The sequence below is a fragment of the Exophiala aquamarina genome (genome assembly GCF_000709125.1).
Source record: "Exophiala aquamarina CBS 119918 chromosome Unknown aczIA-supercont1.3, whole genome shotgun sequence".
NCBI lineage: Eukaryota > Fungi > Ascomycota > Eurotiomycetes > Chaetothyriales > Herpotrichiellaceae > Exophiala > Exophiala aquamarina.
The window spans coordinates 3,660,156-3,685,588 of NW_013550585.1; the positions used below are offsets into that span (position 1 = coordinate 3,660,156).

The window sequence follows — 25,433 nt, forward strand, 5'->3', positions numbered from 1 at the left end:
AAAGTACCAGTTAGGTCTGCATGGACTGACGTTCGAACTTCGTTTGCAAGACCTAGCTTGTCTTAGACAGAGCCGGGAGAGTACACCAATATCAGTCGGCAGCCAGAAGGCGCGACTCACCCTGATATAGTAATGTTGAGAGCCGTGGTGTCATTGCCACAGGAAGCGTGTCAAAGGGGTCAAATTGGTTGGGGGAGACCGAATGCGATGGTTGTGGCATGATCCACTGATCAATAGAGCCACATCTATTCATTGAAGATGCATCTCCTTCGGGCCATGCCCCAAGGTCCAACATGCTGTTGGTTGAAACATGAGAGGCCAGTGTCTCCATGGGGGTAGAGCCCAATCTGCTCGTCTCATGACCTGAAGTAAGAGCTTGTTCAGCGTAACAATCAAAGGCCGAGTTCCTTGCTTGCATCTTTTGCTGAAGCCGCATTTGTCGCTGGCTGTGCCTGTATTGACGCATCACATGTGCTTTGATCGCGATCCTGGTCGAAGTATTCGGTCGCAGTGACTCTCCGGAAAGGACAACGAATTGTAAATCCATGATTGATACTTGTAATTATTGAGCTCCACACAATGAGTGCTTCCGACACCTCCCAGAACCAGTACAAGATGTGGACAAAGGTTGCACAAGTGTTAAGAAATTGTCGGATGGAAGAACAACTAATGTAGTATAGTACGTGGGAGGAGGTCAACATCTTACACAGGGACGGCTTACGAGGCCAGGCCAAAAAGGGGAACGGGTTACCCCCGCACCGCCGCGAAGATGCTTACTGCCTCCGGTCCCCATAGCCCTTTAACTAATCTACTGCTGAACCGACTAGCCTCTTAACCAGGGCACCTATAGACAAGAACTGCACCTTTGTGCTCCTAACCGGACACTCGGGAGGCAGTCAATGGGCTCATTACAACCTACTACAGACAAATCCAGCCGCTGCCAGCTTCTTGGCATGTCACAAGGCTTTAGATTCACATCTCCAATCCTCACCATTTAGTGACTTTCTGGTCAAGTTCTCTTCGTAGTCTTGCTTCAATCGTAGTCTTGCTTCGACAACAATGGACGCCCAACATGGAAGATCTCTTCAAGCCAATCAAGACAACTCGCAGAGTCCAACACAACATTGAAAAGTTCGAGACTCTTTCCTTGAGACATGCTTCAACCCCGAGACCTGCAAGCACAAAATCCAATATCTCGATCGTCGACCTGAGTTCTGAAAGTAGTGATGTTGTGAGCGAGCCATTCAGTCTCCGGCCATCAATTGACTCAGCAGCAACCACTTTGTCTGCCCAGTCCACTCACAGAAAGCACAAACGCCATGATTCCACCACCTTTCTCAATAAATCATATCTAAACCAATCTTCAACGAGGACATTGCCGGACGATGCTCAAGCAATTCTGAAGAGCCAGCCAGATCGCGAAGACTTGGTGGCTGTCCTCCAATATCTTCAGTATGGCGTTGATGGCAAGCACGATTTCAACATACGACTGCCTGGACCCAAAGCGGCTCAAATTGTCCACATACTTGTCACCATCACGATTCCAGATCAATGGCTACATCTTCGCGGTCGCGACCTTTCCGACCCAGATGCACAGTTGAAGAGGCTGATGATTACTCCGCTTGTAAGTGTTGCGGGCATAGGAGCCCTGTTGATGCAGATTCGCCGCCATTCCTCCGCAGCTCCTACCGACGAAACTCCCGTCTTAGAGGATGCAATATCGATCCTAGCAGCAATACTCGAGCGCCACTCCGTAGTGCGTCGTTTCATGTCAGACTTAAGCACGTTCTTCACGACTGATACACCTCGTCGAGTATTCTGGCAAGAAGTGACTTCTCTTCTGGCCGGCAGTAAGATTTTCATGACGATGGCACAAATATTTGCGACCGTCCCGACACTCAGAGATCGGATCCCTGAGTGCGTATGGATTGGAGATGGCACAGAATATTCCAAGTGGCTGTCTAGAAATATTTCCGCAACAGCCATTGACCTCAGCTCTGGTGTTAGTATGGTCAATGGGACACTCAGCATGTTGGGCCAGGTCTTCAAGCGAGGCTTAAGTTTGGGTTATCAAGGTTTGAGTTGATATAATTTTACCAAATAGAGTCAAAGCTAACATTCTGCAGATGCTTTTATTAGCCAGCTCTACACCACCCTCTTATTTGGCCAGCGGGCCTTGTGGACGACATTGCACTCGTTGCTCAAGACTCTTCCAGAATACGATCAGAAAGCTGTCTTTGATATGATTCTCCGAGATATGACACGGAAATATTTGCAAACTAGCAGCACCATTCTGACCCAGGCTCTGTCACTGCCCGTTGATGCTGCTACAATCGGTGGAATGGCAGCTATGATAAATGGCCTTGTTCAAAACAACATCCTTCTGGAGGCACATCTTACACACTGGTTAACAAGCACTAATGGGGATTATGCTGGTCTTGGCCTTGGGGCTCGAAGAGCGGTCATTGTAACGTTAGCCCAGAAGCAAGGTGAGGTATCCCCCAAGGACAGACTGCATTTTACTGATCTCAGGACAGATAACTTGCAAAAAGTTCTCCAGAAATGTCTGGTCAGTTTTGGGAATAAGATTCAGATCCAGCATAATTCTATTCTTCAACAGGAGTGTAAGTAATCTCATGAAGTCCGAGATTCCCTTTGTTCCCCATGTTTGACAGAGCCTGTGCTTACGTCTACTACCACTCCTGTAGCGGCGACGCAAACGATCTTACTCACGGCTGGCTACCTCCACCGGTCAAATTCAGAAACACTTAAGCAAATATCAGGCTCCGGAGATTTCTTGCACATGGTGTCCAATCGTCTTTCTGCTTCCGTTCCCCGTGCTCGATTCCTTGGCATGATTGTTGCTACTGCAGTTTCCAAGCTTGTAGACAAGCCTGACAAGGTTATGGATTTTGGAGTCGACGAGATGGATAGTGAAGAAGCCCATGCTTGGCTTGATCTGGTCAACGTTGTTGACAATGTCGGCGATTTGAATGACCTAAAGAAGGCGGCAACAATGACGTTACCAAAGGTTGAGAAAAGGCGATCTCCTAGCACAATTACCCGGCGTCCTTCGAAGCCAGTCCAACACAGCACTAAAATCATTGCTATTGAAGAGATACTTGATTCTGATAAAGAAAATCCTAGCTCAGAGGAGGAGGACCACCCCGAATTGCGTCCATACGGTCGTCCGGATAGCGATCCAGAAGATTCTGATGAAGATCCAACCCTCGTAAACCGCAACAAGCCATCAGCTCCAGTATACATAACATCGCTCATCAAACAACTTAACGTCAGCGACGACCTGTCTACTACGGAGCTCGCCCTAAAGACAGCACCGTCTCTAATACGTCGCAAGGCCAATTTTGGTAACGAGCTCAGTACGAACCTGCTGCCTCTAGCCGCTTCTCTTCTGAACCTTCAAGAAGGGATGTCCTCTAACGAACTACAGCGGCTAAAGGTCGAAGCATTGATTGCTTGCCTGGTGTCAAAACCAGGGATCATGGGCCCTTGGGTTGCGAGCATGTATTTCGAAGGGGACTTCTCCCTATCCCAAAGAGCAGCCCTGTTGGCGGCTGTTGGGCTGGGGACTCGGGAGCTCGCAGGCTATGATGATTTTTCAGCGCAAAACCTCTCGGGAGACTCCACTGCCCTATCAGCCTTCCCTTCAAATCGCCTCCCACCCAAACTAGATACCTTGTATGCTAGTGTCGCCTCTCCTGTTTCCGCGATCTCAACAGTTCTTTCCCACCGAACACTCCAACCGATGGCCCTCGAAGCAGCAGACAAGCTCACAGGTCCTGACGTTCTCAAAGTCCGCACGTTCTCATCACGCATGGAAGTGCAGAAAAAGGTAGCTGCAAAAGCCGAGGCTCGCTCTAAGCGAATTCCGAAAGACTTGCATAAGGTCCTCGCAGATGCCATTTACCTCCCACTTTGTACACGCCTAACACTAGTCTTGTTGTCCTTGTCGACTTCAACGTATCTAGCGAACTCGACTTTGTTGCATCCGGGTCTTCTGAAACTAATCCTTCAAACACTAGCCATCATCATTTCGACTTTGGGCCCTCATGCACTGCAGCTGCCTGTTGTCACCAGGGAGACTCTCATCCTTCTCACGCAGCTCCACAGCATTCCTACATTGGCACATGATCCAATCATACTGCCGACGATCCTGCAGCTTCTACTCACCATATTGGACCTGAATGTCGAGGCTGGGAGCACGGCCGAGGAGAGACTCGTGACAGAACTTGGAAGCATGATAGCTGAGCTCATCTCGTGGTCTAGCAGCCTTGGAGAGCGGCTGTCAATTCCTGAAGTCGATGCTGGTGATAGTGGGGAGATGCCATGGCCATTGCTGGTAGCGGGCATCCAGGTCAAATGGCAGGAAGTCGGAAGGAAGTTTCAAGGAAGGATGCTGGGATTGTTGGCAGGGACCGACTTTGATTCTTTTTGAGGAACACCATGTAGTGTCTAAGGAGAGGGCATTGCGCCGACTTGGTTGTAGTTACCATGGGCCGCAAAGCATGCCAGCACTTCGCATTTGGTGCTGACCTCGGCTTTCTTCATGGCGCCCTTTGATATTTAATTGACGAAACACGCCTAGAATACCAAAATCCATCTAACAGACTTTGAAGGTGAGATATCCAACCGGCCATACAAGGGCTCAAAAAGCTCCCCCTCGTTGTTCGGCTCGCAGACCCATGGGCTTGGTTTAGCTTCCAAGCCAAGGAAGAAAAGCATACACTAAACGATGGCATCATTCCATATTTACTCGACAAAAGCCAAAGATCATCGATCGGGTCTTCAACGAGTGGATTCGGAGGTTCTGGGCCCGTTTCGCTTAAGCATGTGAATGATTTCAAGAGCCTTTTAGTCACGTTTTAGTGAAGCACAGTCACTGTGTATGGGTGCCCGCGTCACCCGTCGCCTTAATAGGCTCACTCTGTCGAGGGAAGCCAGAAAGAACTCCTTCGGTTGTGTGCGGGCTTTCTCGGGGAGTGGGGGAAAGCAGACTTGATAATTTCTAGCAATTTGAGGTTCATAATCGGATTTCCCTATTTGAACAGCTTGAACAAGCCAGCATGGATGTGAGAGCCCTCTCTAGCTCGATTTCATTCTTAACTACATTGGCACTTTCAACTTTTCTTTCTCGACGTTGACGAATGTGCTTTAGCTATTTGTACAAAGTGCTGCTGAGCTCCATAAAGATAACCTTTGTTACTGTTGAAGTTGCTTCATTCGCATTTGTAATTACCGTTTTGGATATTTGAAGCTGTGTGGAGTAGACATGGGTAGGTTGGGTGAGATGAAGTCTGTCACTGGGATTGCCGCCACCTTGCTGAAATGTGCCTGCAGATGAAAGGGATCTCGCTGCTTCGGTGGTCCCCGAGTATGCGGAGTCATGGAATAAAGCAGTAGAGCGTCGAGTTGTACGGAAGATTGACCTTGCGCTCATACCATTGATGTGGTTCGGTTATGGGTTGGTTTACTATGATAAGGTGCGCCGACCTTGACGTATTGATAAACCAGTCATTAATATACTTCCTCTTTTATCAGGCAATCCTCGGAGGAGCAGCCGTGTTTGGAATGACGACGGACCTCAAATTGAGAGTCATCGTTGACCCGACGACGACACCACCAAAAGTGTCAACCACTCGTCTCAGCTGGGCCACTTCACTCTTCTACTTCGGCATGCTTGCTGGAGTCGGACCGTTGACGTACCTGTTCCAACGGCTGCATCTCGGACGAACCGTGGGCGCGGTCATCGTGATCTGGGGTGGCGTCGCAATGGCAAGTGCCGGAGTAGTAGACTTCAAAGGTTTGTTTGCACAGCGGTTCTTTCTTGGGTTTGCAGAAAGCATCGTCCCTACTGCATTCATGGTCATCATCTCTGGATACTACACGCAAGCAGAACAGACTTGGCGACAGTGCCTCTGGTATTCTGCCACAGGTGGCTGGACCATCATAGGCTCAGGGATCAACTATGGCTTCGCCCATATCACTGGTGGAGACCTCAAGAAGTGGCAGTATCTGTACCTGATGGCTGGTTCGTTGACCGTCTTGTATGGGTTCGTGTTCTTCTTCTTCCCGAATTCACCTGCCCATGCGTGGTGGTTCACCGAAGAAGAAAAAAGAGTCGCCATCGAGCGATTGCGTATGGGTCAAATGGGTGTCAGGTGCCAGAAGATCAAATGGCCCCAGATCAAAGAGGCGGCCCTGGATGTCAAGGTTTGGCTTATTGCAATCATGATGGGAGCAGCATACTCGGTGAACGGAGCAGTGTCTGGTTTTGGACCTCTGATTGTCTCGACGTTTGGCTGGTCCGCATATGATGCCTTGCTCTGGCAGATGCCTTTAGGCGGCGTCTGCTTTGTTGGCATTCTCCTTGCAGGTTATCTCAGTTCAAAGGTGCAAAATATACGCCTCATCATGATCATTGCTTGTTGCTTACCGGTCATTGCCGGCTGCGCCATGATCTGGAAGAGCAACTGGTATCACCATGCTGCGACACCGATCGCAGGCTACACCATCATTGGCTTCTTCGCTCCAGTAACGAGCCTGATTGTTAGTATGGGTATGGCCAACGTCGCCGGTAACTCCAAGAAGAGTTTTATGGCAGCGGCAATCTTCTATTTGTACAATGTGGGCAACATTGTCGGTCCACAATGGGTCCGATCAGAGCAGATTGACTCGCATTATCCTAGGCTTTGGCAAGGTGTGATCGGGTGCTATGCACTCGTGATTGGCATTGCGATCACACTCTACATCATGCTCGGTGCTGAGAATCGGAGAAGAGACAGGTTAGCGTTGGATTCGAAAGAGGCAGAAAGAGTCGCGTTTGACGACTTGACAGATAAACAAAATAAGCACTTCCGTTATGCGTATTGAGGCCGATTAGATGGACGCAGTGGGGGGGCACGAATGGGGAACGAAGTGCCTGGGAGCATCATGGAGACCTCAGTTCCAAATGAGCTACCTAGGTAGGTGACCAGTGTCATGACTTGTCTAGGACATGATCGGCAGAACACAATCAAGAAATCAAGACTCAATCAAGAGCGTCGTGGTCCCGTGATACTTTCTTGAGGCAGATGAGATTTGCGTGGGCCTGAAATCTACTCCTGACACTAATAAATCCCTTGGTCCACCGTAGTAGCCACCAAGAGAATTATATTGTGGAGCGCTTGTTCAATCGCGTATCTTCTATTGTTCCCGCCAAGGAGCTTACCCCTTTCCAGAATCAATGGAGTCTTCCAAGGACGAAAAGCTCCCATCTCGAAACTTTTTTCCCGAGTCGTCTTTGATCATTAGATACTATTCGATTTGTTTTCCTTGACATATCTCTCATCGACTTTTTGTTGTGCATCCCCCGTGGCTTTCTTTCTGTTATCACATTCTTAATCAGATCCACGTCCCAGTCTTCAAAATGTAAGTATCGCTGAGCCGGCCCTGAAAAGAAGCCAATTGAATTGACTGTCGCCCAGGTATGCCCTTCGACATTCCGCTTCGCGCCTCCTCACTTCACGGTCGGCTTACGTCTTACCTTCTCGAGCCTTCTCCTCTTTTGTCACATCTTCTGTACCACGATCAGCACCGCGCAGCTCTGTTTCCCTATCTACACGGAGATGGGCAAGCACAAGGGAACAGGAAAGCAAGACAGCGCCTACTATCGCTGAAAGTGCCAATTTGACGGAAGCTACTGAGGAGGCCCTACCTGCCGCTGAAACGAACGAACAATTTGTCGCGCAAGAGCCTGCATTTGCTCCCGAAAGCGCCAGCGTGGCCGAGGCAGCGGAACAAACCATTGCACCTCACCGGCCCTTCCGAGAGCGACGGGGCCAGAGCGACGGATATCGGCAGGCTGAGAAGAAGAACACCGTATATATTGGTAACCTCTTCTTCGATATTACTGAGTCAGAACTCGTAAAAGAGTTCACCCAATTCGGCACAATTAGTCGATGCAAGATCATTCGCGATAACCGGGGAATGAGTAAAGGGTGAGACTTATCAAAATAAATACCAGCACCAGCTAACACATTACTAGATTTGCATACCTCGAGTTCGCGGAGCTTGAGTCCGCCGAATCCGCAATCAAAACCATGAACATGCAGTTGTACGAAGGCCGTCGCATGACCGTCCAGTATGCTGCTCGCGATTCCAGCAGCTTTGAACCGAAACATTCCGCGGAACATACCATGAATCCACCCTCCAAGACCTTATTCGTCGGCAACATGTCATTTGAGATGACCGACCGTGACCTCGGAAACCTCTTCCGCGGAATTCGAAATGTCATCGACGTCCGGGTGGCCATTGACCGAAGAACTGGCCAACCACGAGGATTCGCCCATGCCGATTTCATCGATGTTAAAAGTGCTATGGAGGCTCTAAAGGTCCTGAAAGACAAGGAGACCTATGGCCGGAAGTTGAGGGTCGACTATTCTTACAATGCAAGCACGTCACCAAGGAATCAAGAAGGATCGCCACGTTCTCACCCAACTGAAACACGCGCCACGCCATCTGATGAAACATCATGAAGAAGGCTACTTGCGACAAGGTGTGCTTGCAGATTTGGTGACCGATGGAGCGGTCCTTTGAGAGGGAAAGGAGCCTGAGCACCCTCAAATCGAATGTGCAACGGGCGAAAGCGCCATTGACGGGAATCTTCTTACTGTTACAATAGATTTGCACATCTTCATGTACATCATTGTTTGATCAATCGTGCGAAACTATGTCTTCACTTCCAACCTGTTATTGAAGTGTGTATGGTGGCGAGCAGATTGGGCGGTGACCACACTGAACTTGGTCGGAAGGAAGGGATATCATCATGGGCGCAGGGAGCATCTTGGGTTATCTTTCCAAGAGGTGGGACCGAAGCACATTGCACGAGTTTTTTTCTTGTGTCCAAACGCACGCATGTCGTGGCTTTGACGGATAGGAAAGGACTAAAACTTACTGTTAATGGGAGGGCCGGCGGTTGAAAAATCTCCATTCTCAACCCTGTTGCTTGTTTGATGCCTCGTGAATGTCTGCTTTCTGCTGCCTGTAGAGCCATAGTCGCAGCTAAGGGCCTAATGCCGTTTCCATCCATACATGCATACTGATAGCCACAGCCAATCGAATTATCCAATAGGCCATCACCCGGAGCCCCAGAAAACTTAAGTGGTGGAGTGAGGGTTCCAGGGATACCCGTCCCGTACCAAGAAGTACTCCGGACGAGCATGTACTCATTGTACTGTAGTGACTCTAGTTAGTTGAGGGATACGGCTACGGAAGAACGACCTCGGCCCATGAATTTATAACTGCCGCCAATTCTGCTGACTTATTGTCATCACTTCTTGGGGTATCGTTACCAACTGATGGCCACCTAACCTACTCTTTGATGCGCTGAGCCCACTGCAGTCCCTCTTCTTCAACACTTCATTCTATCAACATCTCATTTTCACCTCACACACATCCATTGTACCCTCTTTATCATGTCTTTCCTGGGTGGAGCAGAATGTTCCACCGCCGGTAATCCCCTCACGCAATTCACAAAACATGTCCAACATGACAATACCCTGCAGAGAGACCGCCTAGTTGGGAGAGGCCCTGAAGGTCTCGAGGAAAGCATGAGGTCTCGTATGGGATCTCCAGGTTCAGATCAGGTTCGCAGCCATTGTCACTCACTTTGCATTACCAACGACTTATCCAGTCTAGATGATGAATGACTTTATGCAACAACCCAGTCAATTACCACAGCCTTTTGCCATGGACCAATTAAGGCAAGACCTACCCAACCTTCAGGGTGTCACACGAAGATCACCGTCTCCAGGATGGGCCACCGATTTCGATCCTGGTGAACAAGCAAGAATGGAGGCGGCCTTTGCCAATTCCCAGATGGGCCAACACAACCCAAATGGGTTTTCACCTCAAGAGTTCGCCCGCTTCCAGCAGGCTTCGGCCGCACAACGAACTGCGAGTCCCATTACACAGACACCCACTATGATGAATGGATACCAAAGACCGATGGGTATGGGCTACATGGGTGGTGGGATGAATATGGGAATGAACTTTGGATCCTTCAACCACATGCAGCAGCAGCCCGATCAGACTACAGATAAAGGAAAGGGTCGCATGGTCGAACTGGATGATGCCAACTGGGAGGCACAGTTCAAAGAACTGGAAATGCAACAAGACAATCTTTCAGAAGAAGCCAATAAGGCAATGGAGAAGGAGCTCGAGGACATCGACAGGTAAGTAGGCACTGACGAAGATCCCGGGCCTTTGTGGTATGGCAACGAGACTAATCGCATCTATCCAGACAAATGACCGAGGAAATTAGCGACTACGACAACACCTTTTCTAATGAGGATTTCGCTGCGTGGGATAAATTCGACTCTGATATGGGCTTGAATACCCACAATCCATTCGAAAGGGAACCGATGCTCGGAGATTATATGTTTGAATCCCAGAACCCATATCTAGAGAACAGTACAGCCTCAAGATCCGCGTTCGAGCAAGGGAAGGAGATCCTCGAGAACCACGGCAATCTTTCCCTAGCTGCGTTGGCCTTTGAAGCCGCAGTTCAACAAGATCCGAACCATATCGAAGCCTGGGTTTTACTCGGCGCAGCTCAAGCACAGAACGAGAAAGAATCGCCAGCGATACGAGCATTGGAAAAGGCGCTCCAGTTAGACCCAAACAACCTAGATGCTTTGATGGGTCTAGCGGTATCCTACACCAATGAAGGTTATGACAGTACCGCCTACAGAACGCTTGAACGATGGATCAGTGTCAAGTATCCCACCATTCATCCTCCACAGAATGTCTCAGATGCTTCTGATATAGGTTTCACGGACCGAACAATTTTGCATGAGCGCGTGGCCGACCTTTTCATCAAGGCGGCGCAATTATCACCTTCCGGAGAACAGATGGATCCCGACGTACAGGTAGGCCTAGGGGTCCTGTTCTATGGGAACGAAGAATTTGAGAAAGCCGTGGACTGCTTCAAGGCAGCCCTAGCTTCTAGCGAGCAAGGGCTCGTCAATCGCGAGAGCCAGTTGCACCTCTTGTGGAACAGACTGGGGGCGACATTGGCCAATTCGGGTCGATCAGAGGATGCCATTGATGCATATTGCAAGGCGCTCGAAGTAAATCCGAACTTTGTGCGAGCACGATACAACCTAGGGGTATCATGCATCAACATTGGTTGCTATCCCGAAGCCGCCGGGCATCTACTAGGAGCTCTGAATTTACATCGGGTTGTCGGTGAGCAAGGCATGGACAAAGCTCGCGAGATTGTCAGTGATGGATCAACCAATGGAGCCGGGATTGGAGACGCTGAGCTGGAGAGAATGATTCAACAAAACGAGAGCTCGAATTTGTACGATACGTTGAGACGCGCATTCACTGGCATGGGACGACGAGACTTGACAGAGCGCGTCGGCACTGGAATGAACCTGGAACAGTTTCGAGGGGAGTTTGAATTCTAACTAGACGACTTGGGTTGGAATAAGACCAAAATAAAATTAACTCTCGGTGATAGTTCCATCACCACATTATGACCACAAATAAAATTGCTATTTATCTAAGTAGATATGCAAAGCATTCCATCATCTTTGCGTGCTCTAAGGGGCCTGTGCTTTATTGACCAGGAAGTAGCGCCGCCTCAAGGTAATTATTGCCAAGACACGCATCATTCTTTTCCAGCCCCAGTAGGAAGCTGTAGACCTGATCACCCCGAGTGGTAGGCAGGTGCAACTTGCGGTGCGGGCAGATCGACTTCAACTCCAGCTTATTCGCATACTCATTCACCAGCAGAACAAAATATACCGAATCCAAGATAGCAGATCTCTCCTTTCTCCTACGAGATCACTGCCCTCTTTACGCATTGTCTCCGCAATCTTTGGCCTGCTTGACCACGCCGCCCTGATCTCTAAGCACCGCATCTCCCGAATCACCGTTGCCTACTGGCGTAGGAACTAAGCAATGGATGACCATGGTGATTTCGACAGTGTATCATGGCAAAGAGATGATCCTCGGCAATCTGAGTCCTCTGCACCATTCTCTCACCCATCCGATTTGCCCACCAGATCCGCCAGTGGGCGGCGAAGCGACAGTTTATCCAGTGAACCACAGGTTGGGGAGCAAGCAGACAATGTTGATCTGGCTGGAATAGGCCGGGATGGTAGTCTAGAGGTCACCGTCGACACCCCTCTGAAAGAGAACGATGGGACTAAAGATGCTTATGTCTCCTACCTCGTCACTACACACGTAAGCTTCATTGCATTCCACTATTCACCTTGATGATCTAACATCAATTCTAGACAGACTTTAAGTCCTTCCAGAAGTCGGATTTCTCGGTTCGACGACGCTTTACTGATTTTGTCTTCCTGCGGCAAACTTTGCACAAAGACTATCAAGCTTGCGCCATTCCTCCGCTACCCGAGAAAAACAATATGGCATACGTCAGGGGAGACCGCTTTAGCAACGAATTCACACAGCGACGAGCTTGGTCTCTACACCGGTTCATTAAGCGGTGTACATCACACCCAGTCTTGCGAAGAGCACCGATCCTGATCCTATTTCTCGAGACTGCCGATTGGAATGCACAGATGAAACTCAGGCCTTCTCGGAGCAATACTGTCGGCGAGAACACTAACAACCCAGCTGCCCCCTCTGGTTTCTTCGATAATGTCGCAGATACCATGCTAAATGCATTTTCAAAAGTACACAAGCCCGACAAGAGATTTATTGAGGTGACGGAAAGGGCCAATAAACTTGACGAGGATCTCTCCCATGTGGAGAAGATCATTGCGCGAGTGGCACGGCGAGAAGGCGATCTGGAAGCCGACTATGCTGATCTTGCTAACAATATGAGAAAGCTTACGCCTCTGGAACCAGCGATCGAAGCGCAATTACAAACTTTTGCAGGGTGTGTAGAAGAGTCTTCGAGGGGCTGGAAAGGATTGAAAGATCACACAGATCAAAACTATCTCGGCAGTTTGCGAGATATGGAGGCGTATATCGGCTCTGTCAAGTCACTGTTGAAAACTAGGGAACAAAAACAACTTGATTTTGAAGGCCTCACTGATTACCTGTCTAAAGCAACTTCTGAACGAGATATGCTGGCCTCGAGTAACCCATACTCACACGGCTCAAACCTAAATCCGGCAACCTTTATCCGCAATAAAGTCGAGGATATTCGGGGAGTTGATCACGAGACAGCACGAAGGGAACGAGCACGAAAACTCGAACTTAAAATTGCCGAGCTAAATCGTGAAGTGGACGGTGCTAAAGGAACAAGTGAGATGTTCGATGAGCAGGTTGTCCGCGAGGTCAACGATTTTGAGAGAATTAAAGGACTTGAGTTTCGAGACAGTTTGGGGGTGTTAGCGACCCAACACATGGAATTCTATCAGTCTGTTATCTCCACATGGGAGCGCTTCCTTGTCGACATGGATGCAGACAAGCATTTGCATAAGGATAAAGGTCGAGCATCAACTTGATAAGTCAAGCAGGCAGCGGTACCGAGCTATGGGACCGTTAAAAGGTCCCACAAAGGGGCATGCCCTTCGTCTGCTTCGTGTGGCTTAGGATCGGTAGCGAGCGATAGTAATTAATGTATCAAGAGCCGCGCAACTAGCGATCAAACCATTTCCACATTGGTGTCTAGATTCTCAACATGCTTTCAAATGAAAGACTCTACCTAGTGCGCCGGAGCATAATTATCTTTGGATCCTTGTCGACTGCTAAGAACTCAACGCGTCTCAAACCTTTATTTATACGGGTCGAAGTGCTCAGGTAGGGAAGATCTACTCGCGGCCCACCCCAGAGTTTAATCAGAAACCAACGAGTACTAGTAATGGGAGATATGAATGCGAGTATGCAATTCACTTCGGATTCGATTCACCTTGGGATGCGATGCAATGTCGATAAATTCCACTTCGAATGTCCGCCCATGCGACGCTGAATGGCCTCCCTGAGCCTTGAGAGCCTCCATCTCTCGTATGCTTCTTGAGCGCAAGATTCAAGTGTTGCCTCAAAACGCTGATGTCGGGAGACTGCCTGCGATGAGAAGAAGGTGAGAAGACAGTGAGTCGCGAGCAGAAGGGTTTAAGCGCTTGGTGGTCCTGGGAAGCGACTGTGAGTTCCGAGCAGTGGAATTAATTATCCTAATTATTGCATGACGCGCCAAGCGCTACGCGACCTCCCCTACTTTAAGTTTCCCTCCCCCGTAGAATTGGAGTTCCCAACTGGCATGCGGGTAAATAAATACTCGTGGACTATCAAGCCTATTTGAACTGAGACGAGGAAATCAGGTTCATGCTAAGTGACATACGAAATTCAAGATGGCCATTAGCAAGAAATACGCTGGTCTCCCTGACCTGGTAAGGATCAATACACCTGCAGATGATAACATGTTACCAAACTAACGAACACTCTTCGTCCTAGGATATTGCACCAGAAGTATACGAAACTCCCGATCTAGCAGACGATGTTTCAACTGTGCAGGTAAACACGAGTCTTTGCTTTCCCCAGGCCCGTAGTCCAAAGCGAAAGCGAACTATATGTATCTAACTTGGAACAATATCAGACAGGCACAGTGCGGACGATATCTCCTGTCCCTTCTGACCATGACTCCGGCGCCCCAGGTCTCGACAGGCAACCGGTCGACCAAGAGGGAGCAAGACGCAGATTTGGCGCCTCCAGAGTTGACGCCAGAGGTGTAGACTTCTCAGACGCAATTGGTGGTTCCCACCGCTCATACCGAACACGAAGCTCTCGGCGGCGCATGGTCAAGAATGACAAGGGTGAAGATGAGATTGTGTACATGAGTGACAGCGAAGATGAGACGCTAGGCAGGAAACTCGCGCGCTTAAAGAGGGAGACTGAAGAGGTGAGACTGCAGTTGCAAAAGCTGGAGCAAGAGAAAGATTCAGAGAGCGAATTTAAGGATAGCGTCGAACAGCAGCAGCAGCAGCAAGAAAGGCACCTTGAGCAGGAGGAAATCATTGATCGTGATGGGGTGGAGGAATTGAGTAGGGTTCTTGACGGTCTAAGTGTCAAGGCTGGCCTGAAAGGATTGGGTACGACGGAGGAGGATTTCATTTCGAAGTTGGACTCAAATGCTCGACAGCAGCAGCGACAACAGACGAAAGATGGAACCTCACAATGGACTGCAGCTCATGAACCCTCGCCCCACGACACACCATCTTTGGCTGCAGTAGCAGCATTCTCAGACCGGCTCACTGCCCTAGAAGCCGCACTGGGTGTGGCATCTACAAGAGCAGAAAGCCCTCGAACGGCCTCAATCCTTCCGACACTGGACAGGCTTTCCTCCCAAATAGCCACCCTCTTCGGCGCGCTCAATCCCCCAACTTCTAATACTACCGCGTCGGCTCCACATACGACCCCCCTCCTGGACTCTGTCTCCAGTAAATTGAAGACCCTCACCAATGAGTCTAAAGCCCTTGAACAAAGCCGCAAGTCCGCACTCGAAGCCCTCGAGAAACTCCACAACACACGCATGAACCAGCTAGTGTCAGCCAACTTGCACATCAACACGCGTCCTCGGCGAGGTCTCTCCAATTCTTCAGGCCCACAAGGGAACGCAATCGGGCTCAGCGGCTACCCGCCCAGTCTCAGCAACAACATCAACAACGACCCATCCGCGAGCAACACCAACCAGCAGCTTATGGATCTCCACCGCCCGGACGACGAGTCTCTGCAGATCACCTCACGGGTGTTTCTGGAAGAGCAGGCCGTGAAGGTGACGGCGCTGTATCAATTGCTTCCATCGATACAAAACCTGCAGCCCCTGTTGCCGGTGGTGCTGGAGCGGCTGCGAGCATTGAGCGTGATCCACGCGGGCGCGGCGGACGCGAAAAATGGCCTCGACGAGGTCGAGAGGAAACAGGCCGAGATGCAGGCTGAGATCAAGCAGTGGCGGGAGGCAGTCGAGGTGGTGGAGAAGGGCATTTTGGAGCTTGAGGAGTCCATGAAGGGCAATGCTAAGGTGGTCGGCGATATGGTTGGGAGCCTGGAGGGGAGGATAGGTTCTCTGGGCTCAAGGAGGTAGGTGATGATGATGCCTTCTGAATATGGTGCATACCCGGGTTCCTTCAGTGATGCTGGGTTAAGCAGAAAGTGAAATCATCGCATCCATATATCTATCTACGAAGGCCGGATGCCACCCTCAGGCCTTTTGAGAATGAACAGCTTCGGCTCCAAGGCCCAATGCAGCCACCAGCCTCTGGTCAAGCTCCAATCTCTCCCCGTCGAGCCCAGAATCCGATCAATCCCATACCCTTCCCTCAGGATATCATGCAAGACCCCATACACCCACTTCCCAGCATGCCCATACATACTGGCCAGCAGACGACTCAACCCATCATCTTCTCTCCTCTTCTCCTTGGGACCGAGGACCAGTAGTCCTCTTCCAACATCCGGAGCGAGCACGCTCGGCTTGCCCAGCCCAAATACTTTATCGACGACATCCCATGCGCCGATGACGCAGGAGGGGTCCTCCACGATGACATAGTCGAAATGGGCCCAGAAGGCAGGCATTAGGAACTCGGTCTCGTTGTCAGACTTGTCGTAGATCCACTTGCTGCGTGCTTTAGGCGCGATCGTCGGCTTGCGCCCATCGGCCGATCCGGGCAGGACAAAGAGCGGGCGGTCGTGCAGGACTGATGACGGGATGTCGAGAAAATGCGTCACGCCCGTCTGCAGTGCGAGGTTCGTCACGTGCACCCTGATCTGTGGCTGTGGTCGGTAGTTCAGGCTCAGCGCGTGGAGTGAGGATAGCGCTGTCCCGCCAGGGTACGTCTGTGCAGAGAGTGGGAGGAGTAGTCCGTGTGAGATGTAGGTGCTGATCAGCGTGGTGGTCAGGAGGCTGAAGGTCATGAGCTTGTAGATGATCGATCGGCCCATGCGGATGGTCGTGTAGCTGGCGATCAGGGCTAGGGATGCGGTGAGTGGTGGAATGATCGGGAAGAGGAAGCGTGTTTCCTTGTGTGGGAGCAGCGAGTACACAGCTGTGTAGGCCAACGGTGGGATCAGGAGGTCGAATAGTGACGGAGCGAGCGCGGTGGCCGTGAGACCCCAAGGGATTAAGAGCAGGAGGAGAGGGTTGATGAGCATTCGTGGAATCGCTGAGGTGAAGTACCAATGCCACGGTGAGGTACCCCATGCTGAGGCTCCCAAGTTGCCCTTGGTCGGGAAGACGTTGGAGAGAAAACCCGCCATTTCGGGCCACTGGAGCGTGCGGGATTGCCAGAAAAACGTGTCGATGCTCACCGTTAGCACGAGGCCAACAACGGTAGCAGCGAGGATGGCAGGCACTAAGGTCGTCCGCACGAGAGCGGCTGCATTCGCGACGCTACCGGATTTGAGTAGTATGTAAATGCACTGTGCTCCGAGAAGCAAGGCGAGCTCAGACCGGAATATCACAGTCGGCAACGTCAGCAGGTACAAGGCTAATCTTGTGCGCTTGATTTTGGCTGTAGAGGACGCCGGGTCTGGTAGGAAGAATCGAAGAGCAATTGTGCCTGGTAGTGGAAGAGGAGAGAATTGGTCAGCTGGTTTCCTGCCGAACAGCTCATCACTAATGAATGTGAATGGACATGCATACTTATTCCAAAGGCAAACATGTTTGGAAGCGTACGAGACGAGTAGAAGAGAATATGGAACTGGCTGGCCTGCAGCCACATGTACCACTCTGCCGCCACTCTGCCGTAAGCTCGTCGCACACCTGCCGCGTAACTGACGAGGGCGGCGGCATTAAATAGTCCCAAAAGAGCACGCACTATAGAGGAACACAGACCAGAGAACTGTTAGCAACAATGAACACCGAGAGAGGATAGATCTGCTTCACGTTTCCTCGTCCGATTTCGCGGTGGTATTGTAACCACTTACCCAAGAATTGTTGCTGCTCGCCATTCAAAGCACCATACCAGACGAAGGGTCTCGCGAAAGCAGCGAGCACAAGAGAACCAACAAATGTCCGCGGTACAGCACCCGCAAATGTCATATGGTCGTACTGAGCTTTGAGGCGAAGATAGACATGTTCCGTCGGCACGCCGTACGTCAAAATATCATGCGTCGCTTGCATGTTGAACGACTCCTCGACCTTCGTGTAAGGTGCTGTGTAGAGGTGGAGTAAGACAAACGCGGGGAAAATGATGTAGCTGAGCTGCCACATCTCGAGCTTTCGTGCCATGATGCCGGATCATGGAACTCTGCTGGATGAAGTGGAAAAGTGCAATATTGCTTCGAGACTAGATTTCATACAAGATGAAAATTGAGATGAGGGTGGTGGCTGAAAGAAAAGGGGCATTGTCTGTGTCACGTGATGGGGCACAGCATTGCAGAAGTTCGATAGCAATATATTTGTTGCTTCTCGTATACAGGTGTATACAGGTGTAAAATCTTTGAATACATAGCACTTTTGGTTACTGAACAGAAACCTTTTTAAGAGGTCGTCGAGAAGCAGTTCAACTGATAAATCACAGCGATCAATGCTAGGAATTTCGATGACAACAAGAAAGATTCTAAGGATAAGGCTGGAGCAAGTCAATTTACTTTACTTAAAAATCAAGGCCCATCTGACAGGACTAAGAAGGAACAGTCCATTTCTCCTCCAGAAGCTCGCCATTGACCTTCAAAGGTTCAATCGGAATAGTGGAGGCGATGAATCGAGCAGGCTCCGTCTTGGACGCATTTCGCCACAGATGGTTAGTTCCACGCTGAACGATATGATCCTATGTTATCTCATTTAGACAGGCGAATGGGCAATCTCAATGGAGTGGACTTACTCCAGGTTTCAACTTCACAATCTCTCCACTGTCAAGTTCGTGTTCGACCTCACCAATAATGACAACGGAATAATCAATCGAAACAGTTTGGTGTAATGGGGTTACACCCCCAGGGACAAGGTCCACGATGACAAGGTTGACACCACTAGGGGCAACGACAGAGGGTGAATCCCAGCTAGTGGGGCCACCTTTCTCGAGATACGCCTTTGTATCAGCGTTGTCTGTGAGGTTTGCCGGCAGCGGAACGGAGTAAGATTTGGCGAACCCTCCTGCCCCTGGACTTGGGAAGTATCTCTGGGCTGGAGATTCAATATGGATGCTCTTGCCATCGGCATTGTGCTGGGTGATGTAGCGACGAACGGGTGGTAGATCCGTCACAGAATCTAAAGGTTCGGCCATGACTGTCAGTCGATGATAAAATGAACAATTTGAAACTATTGGGCCGTTTTCTTTGAAGCGGGTTTCGCACTGTGATAGGAAAGAGCAAAAGAGCTGCCCCAGGTGACAGAAGAGTTTATATAGAGATGAAAGTTGCATTGCGAATCTGCATCACGAAGAAACGCCATCTCGTCTTGCCTAATACTGGGCAATTCGGTCCTAGGACCCATTAGTAATTCGGTTGTATTTCAAGAGCTGTAGAACCAGTAAGAGAAGGGAGGCCTGTTGTCAAACTACAACCCCGTGCCGATACGGGTGATCGGCAAGTAAAGCCCAACGAGAGCTGAATACGGAACCGTGCAGCTTGCATTAGCAGGATCCGGCCTGAGGAGAAAGATAAAGGAAGGGTGAGTTAGGCCTGGCAGCAGTGGAATGCTGATACGAAGCAATGCGAACGAGGAGGTGGTAGGCTGAACAAGGTCTGCCCAAGCAGGTCATTGATGGACTTGGGACTCAGCCTCGTGAATCAACGAGATGGCAGATCTGCGGTGATTACAGAGGCATTGACGGAAAGGGTTAGCAATTCGTGGATGATGTACGAATACTCGGGGATACCTTTGATATGGAGATGGAGGGTAGCCCAGGTACGTACTTGAGGCACCAGTTTAGAGTGAGGTACTGTAATAATTAGGTACGCTGTTATTGATACATACTTGATAATTACGGTGTACGGAGGGTGACGGAGTACGAAGTACCTGTTCACCTCAGGTTCGAGCAAGCTACATATTTACCAACTAGTGGGGAAAGAACCACTCTGGCATCAAAACTCCACCGCCCACGTTCATCTGGCTTCACCTGGACTTCGCACCCACCATTTAATACTACTCCTGTTTCTTACAGCGTCGCCTCCGCTTCTGCCGCCGCATCCTTTCTCAATCTGCAACGATTACAGTCTCCCGTCCCGCGGTCAGATCAGCCAGCTTTTCATCTTACCCATCTTCTTGCATTATACTGACCATAAACCTTCTTCGAAATACCTTCAAATCCCCGGCCAAAATGCTTTCTCTCTTCGGCTTCGGTCCTATCATATACGGTGAGCATCATATGCTTAAAATCTTCAAGACTGAAGGAATTTGCCGCTGACCTCTTGTGCCATCCATATAGCGGGTTGCCTATTTCTCAACGCGGTCGCCATCTTGTCCGAAGACCGTTTCCTCGCCCGAAGTACGTTTTCTGCTCCAACGTCTTATCCGTCCTACACATGTTAAAGGTGTTCACAAAACTAAATTCTCTTTACACAGTCGGCTGGGGGAAGTCCTCACTCAATGATCCCGCTGGCGGACCGGCATTTGGAACGCCCGGTCAAGACCCCGAGAGTTTTCGCAGCAAAGGCATTCATTTGATCTCCAGCATCAGAACTCTATGTCGAGGTGCGTACTCAATTCTGGCTCTGCTGTCAATTGGCAACATTCCTTCCGCCTCGTTTTGACTAACAATGGATCTTACAGTGCCTCTGATTGGAGTCAACCTCACGATCATCGTCTATGAGCTTCTCCTAGGCTAGCACACGACAGCGCCTTGCAAGAACAGGATATATTAAGAGCCGCGATGAATTTGACATTAGGCCCATTGGCCACACGACCGACATTAACCATGTCCTACCCGATGACTCGAGGCCGATCACATATATCACCGATCCTCCCCAAGAACCAAAACCCGGGAGGAGAGACCACAACTCCTAGTATTCAGCCAGTCCTTGTCTCAAAGACCAATGCCCTCGGAAGCTTATCACGGATCTACCTACAAGTCCCTTGGGCTCGTACTTGGGCTCCCTTGACGACTCTATATCGGCTACGGCCCGGATCAAAGCATAAGCGAGGGAGATATTCAAAGGGTTTCCTGCACCAAGACCGTAGCATATCCATCATGAGCTGTTGCGCCCACAATCCACCTCCACGGAGATTTCAGGGCCAGTATCCACACCACTTGCTCTTATTATTGTTCTCTATACAGACTTTCCTGCCGTTCAAGCCGAGAACAGAACAGAGCATAAGTTGATGCCCAGAATTGCAGGACACCTTGGAAGATCCCAGGCTTGAGCATCCCACCCAGCGCACCTGTTGTCCGAGAAATACAGAAAGGGGAAACAATACGATAGCCACGAAGGCGGCCATCAGGCAAGTATAGATCAGGCAAGTACAGATTGTGCCACCGCAATGACTATGCTTTGGACGACATGGATGCCTGCTCATTTCGCAGAAGCCAAGTCATGTCTCCTTTAAGTGCAGTACCAATGGAAAGGAAGTACAACAGCTAGTGTTGCGAGCGATGAGAAGGAAGTGTACCCAAAAAGCGAAGATTCCCGTCTACAGGTGTACCGCAGTTCAAAAGCATAAGCAAGGCCACCACATGCAGGATAGAATCCTACCTCACCACACCTTGTTCTTTCCAATATTCCTTGTTGTGTCGCGTTCGTGTTCCTTACATCCCCGAACATAGAACCCCTGACCTGAACAAACTACATAAGTAGACACCGAGAAGAATTGTTGCATTACGTGAGCACGGAAGATTTCTATAAGTGTACGCTGCAAGAATGGCCTGGCCTTGGCATCGCGTTGCCCTTGGCCTTGTCTTCGCTTGCCCCATTACGCTGTACTGTCGAGCCATGAACCGGGATGTATATTCAGGCCAGGAGGAACGGAAGAAGAACAAGAGAAGAAAGCAGCAGAACCATTATCAATGGGATGATTACCATTGGGGGACAGTGGTGAGGACCTAACTAGACAGCTACAGTACTTACGGAGTCAGTCACCTTCACCTTCACCCATCATCGGATTTTCCCCTTCCTCATGTCCATGTCCGTTTTCGCTCGAAAAGTTATCCGGTTCCCTTAATTATTTCCTGTTCCTTTTCCTAGGCTTTGTGGGTTTTCTTTCTCTCCTCCTCCGTCTACCCCTCTGTCGCTGGTGGCTTCGACTGGAAAGTCTCAAAAAGTGTTTCCCCATGGTAAGGGCTCGTCGGTTCATAGAAAACCTCACATTGTAGATAAGTGCCAGCTCAAGTCGCGTCTATCAGCGACCAACCGCCCCCAGTCCCTTGAAGTGGACGGTCAGATCATCTACGATTGTCATCTTGCTCTCGAGTATGCTGAAGTCAACGAAGTGTAGCTTTTGACGAACGACGTTTAACCAGCCTTATGCGGAAACGGCGGAGACGCAGTTGATGAGAGAAGTCAAAGCAAGCATGCAAGCCAGCGCATTTTCACAAAGGTAGCTCAAACTAGATTGCCTTCCTAGATAAATGCTTTTCTCCTGGTAGCTATCCAATCGAAGCTCTGGACCTTGTCCTGCAGTGGTAAATAGAAGCCGTGGCTCATTAAATTGGAACTCCTGTCGCTATCTCTCATTAATTTTGGGACGGTTGGGATGACCCTTTTCCGCTAAAGAAGAGGCCATGGGTGTGTAACGCCATCAAATGTAATTGTATCATCATGAACCTTGCCGTCGATTCATCGAACACATCATAGGATGTGCAATCTGAAGTTGATCATAACCACCTGACTATTTGCATGTCCATAGTTGTTTGATTGGACAAAATAGGATGTGCGTATATATTAACAACCTATCACCATTTTGTTGCAGCCACATTTTGATCGAAAAAGGTATATACTCGGGAATTCGGCGTGCGTAGGTGTGACTGTACATGGCGAGGACCTGGGAAGGATGATGAGATGATGTGGTAGATCCTCAGGTCAATTTGCCAAATGATTTCTTCCTGATACTGAATCGATTCTTCTTCTCCTTCTCCTTCTCCTTTTGTGCGTCGGAATGTTTGGTATCGGACGGCAATGCGACAGCTGGCGGTTCGGAGACATTTTCGTCTGAAGGATTGGACCGCAGTTTATCTTTCTTATTTAAGGATCCGAATCGAAGGCTCTTTGATCGTTTGAATCGGTCAAGCCCAGATGGGCTGCTGCTTTCAGGAGAATAGGTTTCTGCTCTTCCTAAAGCATTACGACGATCCTCGTCTGCTTTGCTCGCTTTGCTCGCCTCCAGAGCTGCTTTGAGTTCGGCCTCTTGCCTTTTATGTGCTTCCTGCAGTTTGCTGGACAGATCTTTTCGACGCTGTCTTTCGTTTTCCAATCTTTCCTTCTCAGCTTGCTTCTCTGCCTGCTTCTCAGCTACCTTTCTGGCCTTCTCTTCTGCTTTACGAGTTTTTTCTTCCCTGGCTTTCTCTTTCTTGCTTTGCAGCACCGGACTTGGAGGCCTGATTGCGGAAAGGGGCGGAGATTGAGGTGGCTCAACGTGACCATTGGTTTTGAATTGAGGAGGGGCAGTGGCTGCGTGGTTGAGGGCTGCGTATTGAGCAGCTTCACCTGTCGATGCTAGAGAGGCAATGGGACTTACGGTCGGGACTCGGTGCATTTCAGTTGAGCTGTTGGGAATGATGCCTAAGCCATTGGTCACATCTTGGGACGTTCGTGCCTTCCCCTCATTTCTTTGCTCTTTCCGAATTGCTTCGATGGTGGTCTCTTGGTAGAACAGTACGTAGGCACAAGCGAGTCCAGCCTTGTCGCCGAAGAAATTGAGTACAAAGCTTCTGTCGACCGGTTCAACCATTTCATCGTCAAATAATAGCCAGCCACGGTCTTGAGTCTTGATAACGGCAACGTAGTGGCCGTGGTATGGACCGCCACCGATATGAACGACGACTGCGTAAAGTTCGTATAATCGGTCAGGATCTTCAGCATCGTCCGTGGTATTGAAAAGCCTCAGATGATATGGATATACCACTTTATGGAACAACTTTTGGAGGCGTTGTAAGTCCTCGGTATACTTGAATCTCTTGAGATGGAGAGCCAATATCCTTGGGAGCCGCTTAATCTTCATCCTTTTTTCTGCTTCTTGAAGGCCTCCACAATTGTCGCAATGGAATTTATTGCGCTCACACAACATCTCCTCCTCTGAAAACCTTCTCAAGCAGGCAGTAACGGAGGAGTGCTGTTCTAAATCAACGGATAGATCTAGGAATGGTTCATCACGTTGAGATACATTTTCACACGTCAGACATCTTGTTTCGGATGTGAGCGTACCCTCGAACAGTTCGGAAAGCCACCTGGTGGGTGCAGCTGTGGGGACGGGGAGGACGGAAGGAAAAGAGACCGTCCCTGACTCTGTCTTGAGAATGGAAGAACTTTCGGACTCTGGCAGTGAGGATTCGACCTTCTTTTGTATCAAAAGCTTCCGATCTTGAGTCTCGATACTTTCAAGGACTGTGTTGAGGAGAAGATTGAGGAATTCGTGAGCATCCTGATGCATGGCAGAGCGAAACATTTCATTTCCCTTTCTCAAGGTTTCCAGAAACCTGCTAGGGCTGACGACACCACTTCTTGATTGATTGATGACAACTGCTTCGAAGAGATCCTTCAATGAGGTAAAAAGATCCTCTGGCATGTCGTAATCGGACGAGTTCTCATAGCTCATATTCAAGATGGGCCCCGTAATTAGGGCCTGCTTCTTTTTATATTCTGGGGAGTCTTTGTCTTCTGGTTTCTGTTGCTGATTAGGTGGTGTTCCTGCATTGCGCGCCGAAGTTGGGCCCTGGAGTTTTTTGGCATTTCCATTAGCCTGGGTTGGTGGTACTCGAGCAGGAGCATTCGCCTGTGCATGAGCGACAGACTCTGGGTTAGATCGGCGGGGATAAGCGAGAACATTGTCTCGAAAGGGAACAGAATAGTAAAGGCACTGTAATATGGAGTTGCAATAACTGTAACGAGTCAGTTGGTCAACCCAAGCGGACGGATTCACGGAGATGCAGCACTGACCAGGTATTGCCAAACTGTGGAAATGCCGTCAGTGGAAATCAAGAATTTAGGCACAGGTGGATGATAACGTACATTTTCCATTCCAAAGAACTTGTCACTTCCATCATTGCGAATGGGACCAGCGTTCATGAGCATACGCTCCAGTGGGGTGGGAACAGGCGCATTAGGATTCTTCGCGGGTATTGTGCCCACTGCAGGAGTCGAAGCATTCTAGAGATGGCAGCGTCAGTACTCATTCAAACCAGGAGATGTGCTGGCTCGGAGAGCAAGTCGAAATTGCTCGAAACCGGTTCCAATGAACGTACCTGGCTCTTGCGTTTCCCAAAGAAGGAAGTCATGGTTCACACACTTCATCTGCAACGACCCGAGGACATCTGTGGCAGCAATCACGGCTGGGTGTGGTACAACCGCCGAATGCAGAGGAAGCAGTCGAG

The 25,433-nt window shown here is 49.7% G+C and overlaps 10 protein-coding genes across 10 annotated transcripts; 7 read left to right on the forward strand and 3 right to left on the reverse strand.

Moving 5' to 3' along the window:
- Positions 1-1,072: 1,072 nt before the first annotated feature.
- A1O9_04886 (uncharacterized protein) lies at positions 1,073-4,456 on the forward strand (the record flags this gene model as incomplete). The annotated part of the gene is made up of 4 exons (XM_013407172.1): positions 1,073-2,075; positions 2,127-2,489; positions 2,538-2,624; positions 2,709-4,456. The coding sequence occupies 4 exons, from the start codon at positions 1,073-1,075 to the stop codon at positions 4,454-4,456; spliced, it is 3,201 nt and encodes a 1,066-aa protein (XP_013262626.1).
- A 1,022-nt stretch (positions 4,457-5,478) lies between these two features.
- Positions 5,479-6,891, forward strand: A1O9_04887 (uncharacterized protein; the record flags this gene model as incomplete). Its single annotated transcript, XM_013407173.1, has 1 exon — positions 5,479-6,891. The coding sequence occupies one exon, from the start codon at positions 5,479-5,481 to the stop codon at positions 6,889-6,891; it is 1,413 nt and encodes a 470-aa protein (XP_013262627.1).
- Positions 6,892-7,486: 595 nt separating this feature from the next.
- Positions 7,487-8,534, forward strand: A1O9_04888 (uncharacterized protein; the record flags this gene model as incomplete). The annotated part of the gene is made up of 3 exons (XM_013407174.1): positions 7,487-7,526; positions 7,592-7,997; positions 8,045-8,534. 3 exons carry the CDS (start codon positions 7,487-7,489, stop codon positions 8,532-8,534), a joined length of 936 nt encoding a protein of 311 aa, XP_013262628.1.
- Positions 8,535-9,473: 939 nt separating this feature from the next.
- A1O9_04889 (uncharacterized protein) lies at positions 9,474-11,471 on the forward strand (the record flags this gene model as incomplete). The annotated part of the gene is made up of 3 exons (XM_013407175.1): positions 9,474-9,644; positions 9,697-10,232; positions 10,301-11,471. The coding sequence occupies 3 exons, from the start codon at positions 9,474-9,476 to the stop codon at positions 11,469-11,471; spliced, it is 1,878 nt and encodes a 625-aa protein (XP_013262629.1).
- A 496-nt stretch (positions 11,472-11,967) lies between these two features.
- Positions 11,968-13,487, forward strand: A1O9_04890 (sorting nexin-4; the record flags this gene model as incomplete). Its single annotated transcript, XM_013407176.1, has 2 exons — positions 11,968-12,252; positions 12,306-13,487. 2 exons carry the CDS (start codon positions 11,968-11,970, stop codon positions 13,485-13,487), a joined length of 1,467 nt encoding a protein of 488 aa, XP_013262630.1.
- An 843-nt stretch (positions 13,488-14,330) lies between these two features.
- Positions 14,331-16,060, forward strand: A1O9_04891 (uncharacterized protein; the record flags this gene model as incomplete). The annotated part of the gene is made up of 3 exons (XM_013407177.1): positions 14,331-14,369; positions 14,434-14,493; positions 14,576-16,060. The coding sequence occupies 3 exons, from the start codon at positions 14,331-14,333 to the stop codon at positions 16,058-16,060; spliced, it is 1,584 nt and encodes a 527-aa protein (XP_013262631.1).
- Positions 16,061-16,155: 95 nt separating this feature from the next.
- Positions 16,156-18,202, reverse strand: A1O9_04892 (uncharacterized protein; the record flags this gene model as incomplete). The annotated part of the gene is made up of 3 exons (XM_013407178.1): positions 16,156-17,531; positions 17,615-17,788; positions 17,899-18,202. The coding sequence occupies 3 exons, from the start codon at positions 18,200-18,202 to the stop codon at positions 16,156-16,158; spliced, it is 1,854 nt and encodes a 617-aa protein (XP_013262632.1).
- Positions 18,203-18,596: 394 nt separating this feature from the next.
- A1O9_04893 (uncharacterized protein) lies at positions 18,597-19,196 on the reverse strand (the record flags this gene model as incomplete). The annotated part of the gene is made up of 2 exons (XM_013407179.1): positions 18,597-18,743; positions 18,798-19,196. 2 exons carry the CDS (start codon positions 19,194-19,196, stop codon positions 18,597-18,599), a joined length of 546 nt encoding a protein of 181 aa, XP_013262633.1.
- Positions 19,197-20,231: 1,035 nt separating this feature from the next.
- On the forward strand, positions 20,232-20,739 carry A1O9_04894 (uncharacterized protein; the record flags this gene model as incomplete). Its single annotated transcript, XM_013407180.1, has 4 exons — positions 20,232-20,268; positions 20,340-20,399; positions 20,477-20,605; positions 20,684-20,739. 4 exons carry the CDS (start codon positions 20,232-20,234, stop codon positions 20,737-20,739), a joined length of 282 nt encoding a protein of 93 aa, XP_013262634.1.
- A 2,182-nt stretch (positions 20,740-22,921) lies between these two features.
- A1O9_04895 (ubiquitin thiolesterase) lies at positions 22,922-25,337 on the reverse strand (the record flags this gene model as incomplete). The annotated part of the gene is made up of 4 exons (XM_013407181.1): positions 22,922-24,941; positions 25,000-25,013; positions 25,072-25,209; positions 25,305-25,337. The coding sequence occupies 4 exons, from the start codon at positions 25,335-25,337 to the stop codon at positions 22,922-22,924; spliced, it is 2,205 nt and encodes a 734-aa protein (XP_013262635.1).
- Positions 25,338-25,433: the final 96 nt, after the last annotated feature.